At 37.1% G+C, this 17,594-nt stretch overlaps 1 protein-coding gene across 1 annotated transcript; it reads right to left on the bottom strand.

The window, feature by feature from the left end:
* On the bottom strand, positions 1-15,137 carry ABHD10 (abhydrolase domain containing 10). Its single transcript, XM_023212953.3, has 5 exons — positions 14,849-15,137; positions 12,083-12,266; positions 7,670-7,781; positions 6,688-6,825; positions 1-1,966 (listed from the first exon to the last, which is right to left on the bottom strand). Exons 1-5 carry the CDS (start codon positions 14,988-14,990, stop codon positions 1,622-1,624), a joined length of 921 nt encoding a protein of 306 aa, XP_023068721.1. The 5' UTR covers positions 14,991-15,137; the 3' UTR covers positions 1-1,621.
* Positions 15,138-17,594: the final 2,457 nt, after the last annotated feature.

The raw sequence follows: 17,594 nt of genomic DNA, 5'->3' as shown, positions 1-17,594 counted from the left end.
TACAGTTCTGCTCATGGCCACGATTTATTAGTTAAAGGATACAAAGCAAAACCAGCAAAGGAAAAAAGACACATGGGGTGAAGTCAGGGGAAACTAAGTGCAAGCTTCCAAGAATCCTCTGCCAGTGGAATCACAGATGAGCTTAATTCTCCCAGCAACCAGTTGTAACAGCATTTGTGAAACACTGTGTCAACCAGAAAAGCTTGTTAGAGACTGAGTGCCTGCGGTTTTTACTGGGAGCTGGTCACAAAGGGTAGTCTCTGCCTGGCACATAGCAAAATTCCAGACTCCCAGAAGGAAAGCAGGTGTTCGGGAGAAACTATATGGTTTTACAGTTTAGATATAGTAAGCTACTTTGATCAGTTCTGGGAATGGTGGAAGCCCCCTGAACTCCAAGTTCCCAGATGCCAATCAAGGGCCAACCTTGTAAAGCAGGTCTTAAGGATAAGTAGTCAGGTTGGCTTCATTAACACTTTTTCCTGCTCAGCAATTTTATCTCAACACTTTTTCTTCAATGTCCATAAATACTCAGTTTCTTGAACTGTACTTTGAACCAGGATTACTATCTGCTGGTTTCCTCATTAATGAGTTAAGTGCTCATTTTATATACATGTATATATATGAGTCATGTTGTCAACTTAAAAGGTTTGACAGATAATAACCTAATCAAGCTAAATAAAATCCAGTTAAAATTAATAAATAAAAAACATTAACTCAATAATATCAAGGCTTAATCTCCATCTCACTTTATTTACTTAGGAAAGAAAAACAAAGCAACCTTTACACTAGCATTTCACACTTTCTGACTGACTTCAGAAAGTCTTCTGATTTAGGTGGCAACCACGTGCCTAGTTGTACTTAGGGCAATATTAATAAAGTAATGAATGTTTCTATAAGTAATAACATATAAAGATCAATTTCCTCTTTAATTTTACCAATCAGAATATTAAAATGCTGTATCATTTTAGATGAAATTCCTCATTTAAATATATTACACATAAGCCAAAATTTAGAAACAGCTCCTTATATCACTGTACAATTTTGAGCCTTCAAAAAAAGTAAAAGCTTAATTTTAAGTATGAATATAATGTGCAGTTTATGTAACATATATTATATACTTTATACATTATATAAAGTATTATCCTTATTGTGAACTTTATTATGCTTCTGAAATTTCTCCATCATTTCAAATTTACTTCAATAAAAATTTCCCTATATTTTGTGAATTGCATTTTCAAAGCAGAAGTAATGTTACAAATTTCCATCTATAATAAAAAACAAAATATTCAGGCTTTATTAATAATCCTATTTAGAAAAGGATGCAATAAAGAGCTGGAATAGCTAACATAAGCATAAGAAAGGTAAACTTTTCTTGAATTAAAAAAAGGGAATACTTTAATGAAAAAAAATCAAGGACAGAAGGAATGAGAAAATTTTCTAAACAGCAGCTGGTCCTTCTTCACAATATGCATTACTTGTGCAAATACATCATTAAATAATACTCATCTGATATTTACAAAATAGAGGTAAGAGAAAAACCTAAAGTATCAGGATCTTTCATTTCGTAACCTCTTCCAATCTTCTGGATACATTAGTTTACATACCAACTAAACACGTGATACTAGTTAACTATAGTTGAGAGCTTATCAATTAAGTCATCAATAGTGTAAACAAGAAGTTGAATGTCTGCTTTTTCCTTCATTTGGTGATCACTATGTTTTCGGAGGATGACATCCACATCTGTGCTGAGTACTCGATCAGCAACCTGCATTGATGTATGCCAAGGTACAATGTCATCCTTCATGCCATGGAGCAATCTTATAGGGCAGTTCACAGGAATTGGGCTATGTAACAAGCAGTGATGTTCAGCTTCTTTAATGAAACTGTACTGAACATTATAAACTCCTTCTTCAGAGTATTTTGATGGCATGCTCCACACACCTTTCATCTCTACTTCCTTTTTTAGCTATTGGAAACAGAAAGAAAAACAAAAGTATTTGTGATTTTAAGCAATATTAACATATGCAATAGTTTCAAGTAATCTAAAGAAAGCAGTTCTTGAATAAGAGGATAGAGATAACAAAAGCGTAACAATAATAATTATCAATAATTACTATATGCCAGGTACTGTGATGGGTATTTTATAAATATCATTCCATAAGATTCTGATAATAATTCTGTTATTATTCTATTTTTACAAAAGAGGATAATATGGTTTAGATAAATGAAATATTGTGCCCAACAGTTCAGGGCTAGGCTACTAACTATGGCTAAGACTCAAACTTAAATTTAAATTTATCTAACTTTATCATACACTATCTTAAATCAGATGTTGCTTTACCCCAACTGAAAAGAAAAACGAAGGGTGAGAAAAGCAATACAATTTCTTGGAATCAGTCCAGGTATCATTCATGTTTAAATAAAATCAAATCTTAGAACAACCGTTGTCTAGATTTCAAATTTGTAAACCTAAAAGTGCTTAAAGGAGCTAAAATGGGTATGGCAGAGGGGAAGAAGAGAAAGAATCAAACACAGAACTAAGAATAAAAAACTAAGAGTAATTACACTGAAACTATCATACACATACTCATGAAATTTTAGGCTGAACATAAAGAAATATAGTTTTTCCTTCCAGAGTCCTACAAAAGAGAAAAAAATTTGATTTTTGTTCAGGATGACAAAGAAGTCTTCCACATACTTCCTGAAAACCAAACAATAATATCTGTACATTTATTCCCTTAAAATGAAACATACACCTCCTTTGACTTTTTGAGAACTCCTATTTTTTACATAATTTATCTTAATTTTTCTTAAAAAATTAGAATTTTGTATAACGAGTAACATGCAGTCATTATAGAAAACATAATAATAATAGAAAAGAAATAAATCACCCATAATCCTCTCTTATGGATAGAAAAACCATTAATATTGTGGCTTACTGTGGCACATATACACCATGGAATACTATGCAGCCATAAAAAAGGATGAGCTCATGTCCTTTGTAGGGACATGGATGCAGCTGGAAACCATCATTCTCAGCAAACTACTGCAAGAACAGAAAACCAAACACCGCATGTTCTCACTCATAGGTGGGAACTGAACAATGAGATCACTTGGACACAGGAAGGGGAACATCACAGAGGCCTATTGTGGGGGTGGGGGGGAGGAATATCATTAGGAGATATACCTAATGTAAATGACAAGTTAATAGGTGCAGCACACCAACATGGCACATGTATTACATATGTAACAAACCTGCATGCTGTGCACATGTACCCTAGAACTTAAATTAAAAAAAAAAAAAATTGCGACTTATTTCCTTCCAGTATTTGTCTATATGTGTTTTGGTTTGTATGTAATATGTAAAATACATACATATTACACATTCATATAGTTTTCTATGCTGCTTTATTTAGTACATATATTTCTGGGTTTAAAGAATTATATGAAAAGGTTTTAAATGCTGCACAGCAGTCCACCATAATTGACTTAATTAGCTTGACCATCTCATACTGTGGTACTGTCATGAACACTTTTGAGCATACAAGTTTATTTATATATAATAAATTCTTGGAAAGATGATCAGAGCTTAAAACTAAAAAAAAGTCAAGCTATGAATAGTTTTAAGACTCTTACAATCATATAATATGAAGGGCATTTCTAGAAAAATGGAAAGGACATCTTATCAAAAATTTTAAAAAACAAGGAAAGAAAAGCCACACATAATTGAAATATTTAAAATTTCAACAAATATACTATGATTTTCCCATGTTTAAAATTGTTAATTTATTGCAAATGTAAAAAGGAAAACAAGAACTTAAAAAATATGTATGACAAAATATAATCTATATATACTTAGGCTTTTAATGTATTTTTAATTCCAAAAAGACTTAATAATTCAGTAAAAAAAAAAAAAACTGTACTTCTAAATATGTCTCCAAATGATTTAAAATTAATGAAATTCTACAAAACTATAAAATGTATAAATCTATATTAATATCTTAAAACAACATATGAACCAAATATTTAAAGTAAAGATGATATTTAGCTATCCTCAACTACTCAGGATTGTTCCTGAATTTGTAAATACTTCAGCAGATAGAACTTAGTCCCACTGATTATTAGCTGAAGTGAGGTTTTGCTAATTAAGGAGACACTGAATTAATAACAGTTTCATTTTATGCATCCCTGGCCCCCAACTAGCTCTGTTACCTGCCACTGAATTGAATGAAAATAGTACATTTGAAGAACAAAGTTAACGTTATAAAATGTATGTCTCAAATCCTCAAGAACAAAAAGTTCAGAAACAGCAAAGACATTACCCAAAGAAAATGTAGAATATATTAAGTTCTACACCAACAAAACTTATCAATGCAATGTGGTTCAGAAGCTTACATTCCAAACAGCTGTGCATCATGTCCAAGGCCCTCTAGTGTCCACAGAAGGTAATAATGATTAGTCAGTTAAGAGGATGGTCAAGTTCTTACACAAACAATGAGAAAAGCTGGGCTTAATATTCCCAGGGTTATCAAAGATAGTAAAAATCTCCACATCTGCTCCACTGACATTGTTAGGGCTGTTTATATGGAGAAGAGATAGTGGTCTTAGTGTTGGTGCTCTTTCCTTATATATGCTTTTAAGTAAACCAAGGGCTCAACATGCTTCTGTTAACAACTGCTTATCAGATTAAGTATTAGCAAAAAATGCCTTGATTTGCAGATTATAAATCTTCTCAGTCACTTAGAAAGTATCTACCCTATCCTCACTCTGACTGATGTGAACACACACACACACAGAGAGAGAGAGAGAGAGAGAGAGAGAGAGAAATGTACCAGGCACAGTGGCTTGTGTCTGTAATCTCAGCAATTTGGGGGTCCAAGGCAGGAGAATCTCTTGAGCCAAGGAGTTCAAAACCAGCATGGGCAACATGGCGAGACCCCATCTCCACAAAAAAATACAAAAATCAGCCAGGCATAGTGGTGTGCACCCGTGGTCCCATTACTCAGGAGGCTGAAGTGGGAGGATCTCTTGAGTCTGGGAGGTCAAGGCTGCAGTAAGCAATGATTGCACCACCGCACTCCAGCCTGGGCAACAGAGATACCCTAAAAACCCCCAAACATAAAAACAAAACCAAAACAAATGTACACAGGTTTTGTCATTTACCAATAATTACAAAATACAATAAATCCCCCCAAGCCCCCAAAATCAACTCCTTTTCAATCTGCCATGTCCTTGAGATGATTTCCTACCCGAGAAGCACTGTATTATTGAGTTGAGAGGATGGAGCAAGGAGTCCACATTTAGATCCACAAAATGGCAATGGTGGGAAAAACATGAAGACATTGAGCAACTATGTATAAGAAACCACCAAAAAAGTGAACAAAATTCAGAAACAGGAGATAAGTTCAAGGAAGACCAGCTTTGTAATTTTAGCTCTGACAGGAAATAATATAAGAAACCTGAATACACACACAATGCTATTTCTTAAGGAGCTGAAAACAATGTGAACTAAGAATGAACTTAGTTAATAGATGGCACAGGTATTAATGCAGAACTTGAGGCAAATCAATGACATTCTACTATTCAACACTACATATGTTTTTTCTTCTTTTTTTATTTCTGAATTTCCTTCTCCTCTTCCTCCATTCTCTAAAGCATTGTTCTCAAACTTTACAAGAGGTTTGTTAAAACACAGACTGCTGGGCCGCACCCCCAGTTTTTGATTCAGAGTAAAACCCAAGAATTCGGGCTTCTAACAAGTTCTCATGTGCTGCTGCTGCTACTAGCCTAGGGACCATATTTTTTAACTACTGCTTTGTTTTCTTCAATTTCTGTGTCTCTGTCACTCTGACTGACAGTATCTGTCTGGAGAGTTCTGCTGAGAGGATCTGAGGCTGCTTTTAGGCTAAAACAAAGAGAGTCAGCTCTCCATATTCATGGTTTCTGCATCCATGGATTCAACTAACTTTGGATCAAAAATACCTGGAAAAAAAAGGTTACATCTGTATTGAACAGGTACAGACTTTTTTTCTCGTCAGTATTCCCTAAACGATAACAGTACAACAACAATTTAACTTAGCGCTTACATTGTACTAAGTATTTTAAGTAATCCAGAGATGACTTAGATTATACAAGATAAGGTGCAAATACTACACCATTTTTTTTTCTCAGAGACTTGACTTTCTATGGACTTGGGTATCCGTGGGATAACCTTGGGATTGCTCTTGGAAGCAATCCCCTTCAGATACCAAGGGATGACTGTAGTTTCAGTTGATTAGCCCACTCTAACATAGTCATAAGAATAAGCATTAGCCTAGGGACCACATGCCACAAAGTAAGAGGACCAAAAGGAGATCACGATGTATGATCCAAATAAGTAAATGTAATAATAAAGAAAATGTTGCTAAAAAACAAAGACACTTCAAAGTTTGATTTTGTTAATGTGTCTCGAATATTTGGCAGAATGACTTGAAGAGACAGTGAAGAAAGGAAATCTTAAACAAGATGCCAAATAGTTAAAGGTAGAAAAAAGATTGTGTACAGAAAGGCAGCTAAGACAAAAGTTGGGCCAGCACAGTAAGTCAAAGGGCTTACTGTTATCTGTCCCTCCTTCCCTCAAAGAAAGAGGGAGCAGAAGAAGTATAAGGGGTAAATATATTGAGGTGGCCAAAGTGACTTCTGACTTACCTCAACAGGAAGCTGATTAAACTTTGTCACTAAGGTATCTGCAGCTGTAGCTACACCAATAAGAGCCACGACCTTTTCTGGTCGTGCAATTGCAGCATGAAGCATAAGCCACCCCCCAAGGCTCGATCCAACAAGAATCTAAAAATAAAATAAAATATTACGTCTTTAAGATAGAACAGGTTATAATCATAAAACAAAATATGTACAATAAAAAATATATTGTTTTGTTTTGTTTTTTTTTTTGAGACAGAGTCTCGCTCTGTCGCCCAGGCTGGAGTGCAGTGGCGGGATCTTGGCTCACGGAAAGCTCCGCCTCCCGGGTTCACGCCATTCTCCTGCCTCAGCCTCCTGAGTAGCTGGGACTACAGGCGCCCGCTACCACGCCCAGCTAATTTTTTGTATTTTTAATAGAGATGGGGTTTCACCTTGTTAGCCAGGATGGTCTCGATCTCCTGACCTCGTGATCCGCCCGCCACGGCCTCCCAAAGTGCTGGGATTACAGGCATGAGCTACCAAGACCGGCCTAAAAAATATATTGTTATAAAGTAAAAATCATGGAATCATTTTAAATCAAATATCAAAATTGATTAAACATTTAAATTAAATAAAAACATTTTCATATCTAAAGAAACAGCTTAGGCTGGGCGCAGTGGTTCACGCCTGTAATCCCAGCACTCTGGGAGGCCGAGGCGGGCGAATCACGAGGTCAGATGGAGACCACCCTGGCTAACACGGTGAAATTACATCTCTACTAAAAATACAAAAAATTAGCCAGGTGTGGTGGCGGGTGCCTGTAGTTCCAGCTACTCGGGAGGCTGAGGCAGGACAATAGCGTGAATCCAGGAGGCAGAGCTTGCAGTGAGCCGAGATCGCGCCACTGTACTCCAGGCCAGGCGACACTGTGGGACTCCCGCTGAAAAAAAAGAAACAGCTTAAATATGAGGTTATAGTAATTACCATCATACTTAACAAAAACAGTCACCTGTGGCCCATCAGCTAGGTCATCAATTATAGAAAGAACATCTTTTCTCCATTTCCCCAGTGTGCTTTCCTCCGAGTTACCATCTGAACTTCCAACTCCTGAGTAATCAAATCTGGAAAAAGGGGAAAAAAATCTGTTATCTAAATATCTATACATTTCTTTAATTTTTAAGAAAGATAGCACCTTTCTCATTACTATAATGCTTATAGCAAAACATCACAATCAATATGTATTTTAGCAAATTCTATTGGCTTATTCACTTTCAAATATCTCCTATGTCCAATCACTTTCTCACCTCCTCCACTGCTACCAGCCTGGTCCTAGTCACACTGTCTCAACTGAACTTAATGCAATAGTCTCCTAAAAAGTCTCCTGTTTGCATTTTCACACTCATAGCCTTTCCCTATAGAGTGATCCTTTTAAAACAAAACCATGTCTTGCAAACCCTCCAAAGGCTTTCTATAATCTTTAAATCGAGTCCTTACCATACTTTGGTGCCTGATCACCTCTCTGATCTCATTTCTCATTGTTTTCTCTCCCTCCTTCCCTCCCAACTGTATCTTCACTTTCCTTCTCGAAGTTCCCGTCTCATCAGCTTTTCTCTCCACATGGCATACTCTCCTCCAGATAGCCATTTAGATTGCTCCCTCACTTCATTCAGGCCTTTGGCTCAAACGTTACATCCTCAGAAAAGCCTCCTATGACCATTCAATTATTAAAACTGTGCTGCTTTCATCATTCTCTAATTCTTTACTCTGCTTCATTTTTTTCATAGCACTTATGACTACTTGAGATATATTATTTGTGGTCTGTCTCCCACACTGGAATGAAAGCTCCACATGGGCACAAGCTTTGTTTCAATGCGTTCCTAGTGCCTAGATCAGTTCCTTGCAAGTGGTAGGTGCTTAGTGTATATTTAGCGAATTAATGGAAGGGAAGGAGACCAGAATAAAATTTATCATCACCAACCCATCCCTTTCTCCTTCCAACTTCCTAGTTATTTAGGCTCAGTTATCTGTCTGATCTATGAATTTTACCTCTCTTTAAGGCTATCAAATCAATAAAAAATCATGGTGGTATAAAGTATCATACCACACCCACAGGTTACCTAAACCCTAGTCATACTGAACTAATCCTAATTCCCAGTTACACCCTTTTATACTTAGAGCCTTAGCATACTGTTCTGCTTTACACCCTTTTATACTTAGAGCCTTAGCATACTGTTCTGCTGCCGAGAACAGCTTCCTCCCCAACCTAAATTCGTAGTCATCCTTGAAGTCATGTCACTTCCTCTGTGGAACTTCACTTGACATGTATCCCCCATTTTAGTACCAGTCACTTTCTTTTGTATGTACTCAACACTTTTCATATTGTATTGTAATCAAGTTTGTTTTTAAACATTCACCTCCCTCTGACTAGAATGTCAGTTCCTTAAGAGCAGGCTGTTTTATTCAAGTTTGTTTTTCCAGGCTACAGAATCCCGCCTGCCCTATACCATCACCATTCATTCTCATTTCTTCTTACGTTCTTCCCTTTCTTTGCACTTTGGTAAGGCCAGTATCCTGGTGCAGGCGTTTATTTGTCATTTTAGACCTAGACTATCACAGTAGCCTTCTATCTTGTGTCTCTCTGACTCTGTCTTTAAACAGAGTCACTATATACATGTCAGTTTTTTTCTTTAACATTATATTGACATAGCATTACCTTCAGTGCTCCCTGTGATATACAACATAAACACTTAGTGCTTTGGCCTGTTTTTTTGAACCATTATATTCTGGTCATTTCAGACTGATTTCACAATCAATTTTACAGTAATTTTTTTTTTTACTACTACATTTTACAGTAGTACTCACTTCATCAGGGAATACCACTGCTTTAGATAAATTGATGAACTTACTGTTCCTAAAATAAGTCTATGTTTTCTTATGTGTTTCACACCTCACATGTTGATTCCTTTATCTGGAATACCTTCTTCCATCATCTTCTTTACTGATACCTTTTCCCTTCTTTACTGATAGTTTCCCAGAGCCTAGTTCGAATGAACTTTTTTGGTGGAATGGCTGGTACAGTAAGTAAGGGATTTACAAGAAATAGGAGGGAGAAGAAATTAAATTTTTCTTTACGTTTGAGGTGAAACGATTTTGGATCCCTGGGAAATAGAACAGGGCAACTGCTGCAGTCTAAATCAGTTACTGTTTCCCCCTCAATCCAGGGTATGTAAGAGATGGGTGGAAAGGGTGGAGGGAAAAAGGGGAGAAAGACACCAACTAATTCTCTCCTTTTCTCTCTTCTTAGTTGGCAATTGGATATGGCTGAATGCGGCATCTTTTACAGTTAGCTGCCTTCTGAATATATGGTGAGGATGCAAAATACCTGTATAGCTCTTTCATGAAGGAAAATATAAATATTTGGTCATACTAATAGGGTACCAGTAAAAAAAATATAGTTAACTCGCTGAACCCCAATCCAGACAAAGATAATCCAAACATATTCAGAACTTTAAAACTTTTAAACAGTAGCACATCTCCATCTTAGCAGCCTCAACAGTATGGGATGCAGTCCCTAATAAAAACTCTATTAAAAATAACTATGAGAGAATACCAGCCTTAAAACCATTATGTTATATTCCTGAAATCTGAATCAGTCTTATTTTAGGCATGGTGATAGGATCTTAATAAAACATTTTCATATAGTTATATGTTTTGTTTCTTGTGTAATAAAACTATTTCATCATTGAAGATCTAAATTTTACAGCAAAAAATCCCAACAAAAGCAACCTGAAAAATTAGAGAATAGAAGACAAAATCTCTTATAATAAAGTACAATCAATAGTTAACGATAATTAGACTGTGATGAACTTTGATAAGAGCAAATAAAATGGAACTGTTCAAACTAAAAATCTGTAGTGAAGCACTATTCTTTATGATGGTATACTCATACGGGATCCAAAATGCAGAAAACCCACATTATGTCTTATAGGGAGATAGGAACTGGTTATAACTCTCATAGTCTCAAAGCTGAAATTCAAGAACTGGTAAAATGGTGATTTCTTGATTCAAATTTATTCAGTGGCAAAAAAGAAAAGTGACAACAATATTTTTGATATTATGATATTCTGCTCAGGACAGTTTCCCTCCTTGGACAGCACTTCCCTCCTACCCAAATCGGAATTCATTCTTCAATGTTCTTTTATCTATTTCAATCCCACTGTCTCTAACTTTATGCAATTAAGGATATTGTTCTTTTGACACAATCACATTCCGATGAGTATTTCTGCCTAATTTCTCACATGTATTTTATCTTGTGTTTCCCCACTCTGAATGAAAGGTCCTCATAAGCAAGTACAATATTTTATAATTCTTTGTTATTATGCAGCACTCAGTAGAGTGCTTGAGAATCTATTTCCAAAAAGTACTCTAATCTTCAGAATTAGTCAGAACAGATTTTAAAAGAGTTCTGAGCATGAAAATACAATAATTCAGTTAGTTTGATAAAAGAAATAAGATTAAATCCATATAATTGACATAAATGCTAATATATTGAACAGGTAGTCTGAAAGTTTTATATATAGCTGTATTTTCTAGAATTATTGAATGAATGTTAGTGAGTCACTCTTCTAAAAATTTAGATGGATAGATTTTTAGGCTGTTAGTGCTAGAAAATAACTCAGAAGTTATCTCTAGTCCAACCAACCTCCTTTTGATGACAAACTTAGGTCCAATGCTTATTAACTTACTTGTCATAGTTATTGCTAGAATTTATTCTAGAACCCTTGTTTCTGGAATTCCAGGCTGATCTTCTTCTTAGGAAATCATACCATCTCTTCTGGACAGTAGACACTAAACATATGACTGCTATAGGTAGACCTTATAATAACATAAAGTTATTTACTACAATAACTCTCAGTATGAAAAATTAGGAATTATACAATCAAGCTTGAGTTAAATACCACTTATCCCTATTTATGCTTATACATATTTAGATTACAGAAAAGGGAAAACTCAGCAGAAATCTGCATTATATAATACTTTTAAATACATGTATTACTTTCAGATAAACAGAGATCAAATAAAGTCCTTAAGTCCCCAGTGGAAAATGATAATATAAGAGACTGTATGAAAGCCAACTAGTATATCTGTTTGTTGTCACATACATTATTGCCTCTGAAGAGCTTAGTTACTACTTCCCTTACGACGTCCTTTCCTACCAGGGTTGTCAGCATGGCACAAAGGCCTTAAAAAAGGTCTTTTAAAGGTTGCTTTAAAAATTAACCTAAATCACAAGATACAAGTTTACAGACCATTAAAATAATTTATAAAAATGCTGGCATTTACTTCAAATGATTAGAACAAAGTAATTCTCCATTGCAATGCTAACAGTAGTAATATTTTCTCAGTAACGTGTTGTTCCTACCTTATGCAGGCGTGACCTAGAGATTTGCAAAACTCCTCAATTGCCAATGCTTTTGTACCATTCATATAAGAAAGATAGCCAGGGATGAAGACAATTCCTGGACTTTTGCCTTTTAGCTTCTTATAAGCCAGGTTTGGAAGGTCTGGTCGATTAAGGAATGAAAGTGACGTCTTTTGTCTACAAGCTAAACAAAGTACACAAAAAGTAAACTATGGTTTGTAAATTCAGTCTTTGGAAAACCATATATATTTTCGATCTTAACTTTCTTATCTCAATGAACTGATGTTAAATACTATTTCCATTTAATAGAAAAAACAAGAACAGACTCAAAGTACTAAGTTAGTAAGTCTGTACATGAGGTGTCCAGTTTTAAAATCATGTCAACATCAGTAACTTCTCTGAGCGAAGTCCAATCTTCATTCTTCCAAAATACACAATGAGGTAGGAATTTCAAGGCAACAAAAGACAGAGACTAATCGAAAAACATTTTCCTGTTGCTGCTTTATCACCTGTCCTAAACAGTATCAATTAACATTCAGATTTACCCGCAATAGTTTCAGTCCTCTCTTGTGAGATTTTTGGTTTTGTTTTTAAATTTATTTTTTGCTTGATAAGTTTCACATCCCCTATTTTTTTTTTTTTTTTTTTTTTTTTGAGACAGGATCTCACCTTGTCACTCAGGCTGGATGCAGTGGTGCAATCCTAGCTTACAGCAGCCTGGACCTCCTCGACTCCCCAGGCTCAAGCCATCGTCCCGCCTCAGCCTCCCCAGTAGCTTCACCACACACATGTACCACCACACTTGGTTAATTTTTGTATTTTTTGTGGAGACAGGGTCTCACTATGTTGCCCAGACTGGTCTCCAACTCCTGGGCTCAAGTGACCCTCCCACCTTGGCCTCCCAGTGCTGAAATTACAGGTGTGAACCACCATGCCTGGCCTTGCATCCCCCACTTTCTTGGGGGTCAGGGAAGAAACAGGTTTGGTCTGCCCTTGGAAAATTGTTTCAAAGGAGGAGGTGCTGTGCCCTCTTTATTACTGACTCCCATCCACCTGCCCACCATCTGCCCACCTCAACCAAGAAATCATGAGCCGTGGTGACAACTCATAATTTTATTATCAGCTGAAGTGGGTTCAATGAGCAGTTTCTTTAAAACTAACATATGATAATATCGTTTTTGGGAAGAGATTTCTTGTAGACCTATGCAATCACTTTGCGTTTTATTTGTTGGTTTGGCTTTCTGTAAATGGTATACACAGATTTTAGCGTAATCTAAGTACAACAGTACAATTGGTGAACTTTATAAGATTATTCTATTTCACCGTTTTTCAAATTTTCCCCCATTATAAAATCCATACTTGCTCTTAAGTAACAAGTAGATATTTTTTTTAAAAGAGTCATTTATAATCCCACCTCTTCTTTCCAAAGACTCTAGGTTTGTGTACTTCCTTAGAGTCTTTGGCCTAACAAATGTTCTTTTTTCATATTAAATGAAGCCGTCCTCCACTTTGAAAATTTCTCAGTCTTGAGAATCCATGTGTGCTGCTACAGTTTTCCCCATTTTGTAATTAAGAAGTTGATTTTTTTAAAGATGTAATTGAAGGCCTTAAAGCTATCCTTTTTTACATAAAAGCTTGTTTCAAAGTATAGAGAAATATGCCCAATTTAAAACTTTTGGTAAGGGCCAGTTACGTTGATCCACTGATGTTCATTTCCCATCTACTCAGCTGAGCACTAAAAAAAATTCTTACTATCCTCTTCCAGAAATCACCTCTCAAAACATAATTTCCCCCTGAGATGATTACAATTTACTTAATGTAAGTTCTAAGAAGACCGATTCATATAATTATATCCATAAATCATTTTTGAACATAAGGATTAGTTCAAAGCCTGGTGCGTAAATGCTCAATGAATGTCTGCTAAACATACGAAATAATATTATACTCTGGTTAATGAATTGACATACTACACTTTGCTAGGAGTATTTGCATGTGTAACTTGCCTTTTGGTTGCGTACAATTAAATGCAAGTTAAACTGATTATAAAAGTTTAACTATTGGATACAAACATCTTCATACAAAAGATCTCTGCCATGACATTAATTACCACTCCAAGCACCACGCATCATCTGACAGCTGCGTGGCAATGGTGTTAACAACACACAAAGCCAAAAAAACAAAAGGATCTAATTCAAAGACTATATATACATATACGAGGTTCTCTGATTTTTGGCCCAAATTCTAGTTTCCTTTGTGCAATAATGATTATGGTTCTTTTCATTGAGTGGGTGCAGCAAGAAGACAAAACTAGAAATTAGGCTTATGAGGGCGTCTACACCTTTACAAAGAACATGCCTCACATTATTAGGTTCCCTCAAGTCAAAGGAGAGTCGGTCTAAGCATTTTAGGAGTCGCAATCTACAAACTCCTAGAAGTAACTAATAATAATGCATTAAACGCATATTTTAATTTTTTTCTAGTGTTGGCGTTTAATGCAGGGGAGGCAGATAGGGAGCAGGAGCTCTTTAAACTGCACAGTGTAATACGCCGGCGAGGGCCCGGGATGCCCAGAATGCCGCAGGGCCGCGGCAGAGCTCTCCTCACAGCCTTCACCATAAGTCAACAAAGGCCTAGAACTGGGGTGTTGGGAAAGGGGAAACAGCATTTTTGAACCAGGCGCCAAAGACGCACTGCACAGGCACAGGAACTGACGGAACCCGAGGCGTTCGAAAGAACGCATCCTACTCCCGCCTTTCGGACACTGACCTGGGAGCCACCGTGGCGCCCGCTGAGGTATCAGTGCAAGCAGCGCGCCAAGGCCACGGTGGGGACCGACGGGGGCGGCTGCCCAGCCACAGCTCCGATAAGGTACCCAGGCCGCCACCGCTGCCAAGCGCGCAACCGCCATCTTCCTAGTTGTCCCAGCACCCTGCAGTATCCCACAGACGCGCACACTACGCAACGGAACCGAGGCTGCGCATGCGCTTCAGGCTGGCAGGCGGAACTTGACGAAGTTTCAGCTTGCGAAGAACGCGCATGCGCAGCGCGTCGTGGCTCTTTCCTCTGGACTGTTGGTTTTAGTAGTACCGGGATTTGGCTTGGGGCCTTTGGGATGTTTTGAGTGGCGTCGGGAGGCTGCCCTATCAGCGGGCTGATAGAAGCTCAGAAAGCAACCCTATCCAACGGTCCTAGATGGGAAACCGTCTCCTGCCGAGGACACCACGCTTGCTGCATCACCTGCAATCCCGCCGACCGCGTGACAGTTTTAACCTGTACTGGAAATACTCCCAAGATCTGACATTAATCTCGCCTTTTTAACCTGGAATTACCATCCCGCTCTAGATCTAGATGCCCGATTAATGAAATATTGAATTATCTTGGCCCCTTCCTCATGCTGTATGCAAAAATAAATTTCACTAAAAAAATGATTTCAACGGAAGAATACAGCTGAGAGGATTAAATAAATTTTAGGAGAATATTATATAATCCGGGGACAGAAGGAACTTTCTTAACCAAGATTTCAAAACCCCAACATCATAAATAAAATATATACTTGTATACAAATTTAAACTTTTTGAATGGCAAAAGACACCTTAAGTTAAGAGCTTAGAAAAATGGATTTTGTAGCATAGATACATTAATACTTCTATTCAGCCTGCTCCTAGAAATAAATAAAAAATTTCAATAAAATTGGCCAACAGCTATAAATAGGCACCCCATATAAGAAGACATGATGCTCAAACTCACTAAATGAAAAACTGGAATTTAAAAAATGCCTTTTTCCCCCATTCACTTGGCAAAAAAGAAATAATTGGCAAGAATGCTAGACACTGGCACGTATGATTGCTAGGAAGGTGAATTGCTAAAATTTGTTGTCAAGCAACATGGCCACATCTACAATTTTAAAATATGCATCCATTCCAGTGCCTTTTAACGCAGTGGCACCAGTTTGTGATTATCCTATAGAAAACAACACTAGTTCTTAAGACTGCATATTATCTACTACACTGTTTTTAGAGGCAGAGAGAAGAAACAAATGGGAATGGCTAACACTAGAAAAATAGTTGAATAAATTGTAGTACAAGGGTTTCCAGACTCCAGCTCTGAATACCTTTCAAACTAATTCCTGGGGGCCTCAAGCATCAACTATGAAGTTTTATGTAGTAGCTTCCTATTTAAAAGTTATGGTGGCTTGTGTTATACTTTGAGTATATATAAGATAGTAAAGTAACATTTATTATCCTGGTTATAAATTTGGGGGGCAGTAATTGGTACCAGAATTAAAGGCAAAGTTTGCATATAGTGAATTCAGCATGTCTTTGGAGTCGTGAGAACCTGGACTGTTGGCACAGTCTGGAACAGTTAGATAAAGACTGAATAGATCTCTTTCTTGAGAGGTGGGATGCCCATCTACTAAGGACATATAGTTAAGGACAGCAACTTGATTTCAGGACATACTCCAAAAGATGTTGAGCTGTGTTGCCCGTTCTCCATTAGACTTGTTGTAGACTCTAAGGGACTAAATCACTAAGGTGATGCCTGATGCATGCCATTTCATCATCCCTTATATCTTTTTGTTTTTTGGTTGGTGTATTTTTTTCTTTTTTTGAAATAGAGTCTCGCTCTTGTCGTCCAGCCTGGAGTGCAATGGGGTGATCTTGGCTCACTGCAACCTCGGCCTCCTGGGTTCAAGTGATTCTCCTGCCTCAGCCTCCCGAATAGCTGGGATTACAGGCACCCGCCACCATGCCTGGTTAATTTTTGTATTTTTCATAGAGACGGGGTTTCACCATGTTGGCCACGCTGGTCTCAAACTCCTGACTGCAGGTGATCCACCTTCCCTTGGCCTCCCAAAGTGCTGGAATTACAGGTGTGAGCCACCGCATCTGGCCCATCCCTTATATCTTAAACACTTCTCTCTGCATGTTTTGGATAATTGCAAATATTCTCAATCACTTCTCTCCTTTTTCTTCCCCTTTATTTTTGCAAGTCTTCTTGCATTTTACTTGCAGTAGGATGAAAAATCTGACTGGTCATAGTGGGAATATCACTGCACAGAAAAAGCAGAGAAACCCATGGATTATTTTCTGTATTCACTCTTGCTGTCTAACAAATTAGAAACAATCATGGCTAGTGGCAAGTACAGATGCTTTTATGGACAGTAATGAGCTTGAAGTAGACAAATTTGTTTCCACTCTGGGTACCTATTGTCAATGTTGACTTCATCAATATATAAAGGGGGCAAAGGGACATACTGCTGAGGGAAGCTTCTGTCTCTGAAATCTGCTGCCTTAGTTCAGGGAGACAAATGAGATCCCCACCAAATAAATCTTTATATCACATTTACATGATTTTTTTTTTCCTGTAAGATAAAAGGATAAGTAAACACACTCCTTGCAATCCCCAGCAATAATTGTATTTGTGTAAACAGACAACAATAAGATGTTAGATTTTTTTCAGGGCTCATTTCATTTTGTAAGCAATAGGATATAACCAGAGATACTTCTATTGG

This window comes from Piliocolobus tephrosceles, chromosome 2, assembly GCF_002776525.5.
Source record: "Piliocolobus tephrosceles isolate RC106 chromosome 2, ASM277652v3, whole genome shotgun sequence".
Taxonomy (NCBI): domain Eukaryota; kingdom Metazoa; phylum Chordata; class Mammalia; order Primates; family Cercopithecidae; genus Piliocolobus; species Piliocolobus tephrosceles.
Note: the sequence above shows the minus strand (reverse complement) of the source record. Positions and strands in the feature narration are given on the sequence as shown.

Coding starts and splice junctions, on each gene's coding strand:
- ABHD10 (XM_023212953.3), bottom strand. CDS start 14,990: ATGGCGGTTGCGCGCTTGGCAGCGGTGGCGGCCTGGGTACCTTATCGG. Junction 12,267..14,848: donor GGCGCCACGGTGGCTCCCAG/GTCAGTGTCCGA, acceptor TACTTTGTTTAG/CTTGTAGACAAAAGACGTCA. Junction 7,782..12,082: donor CTAGGTCACGCCTGCATAAG/GTAGGAACAACA, acceptor CCCTTTTTCCAG/ATTTGATTACTCAGGAGTTG.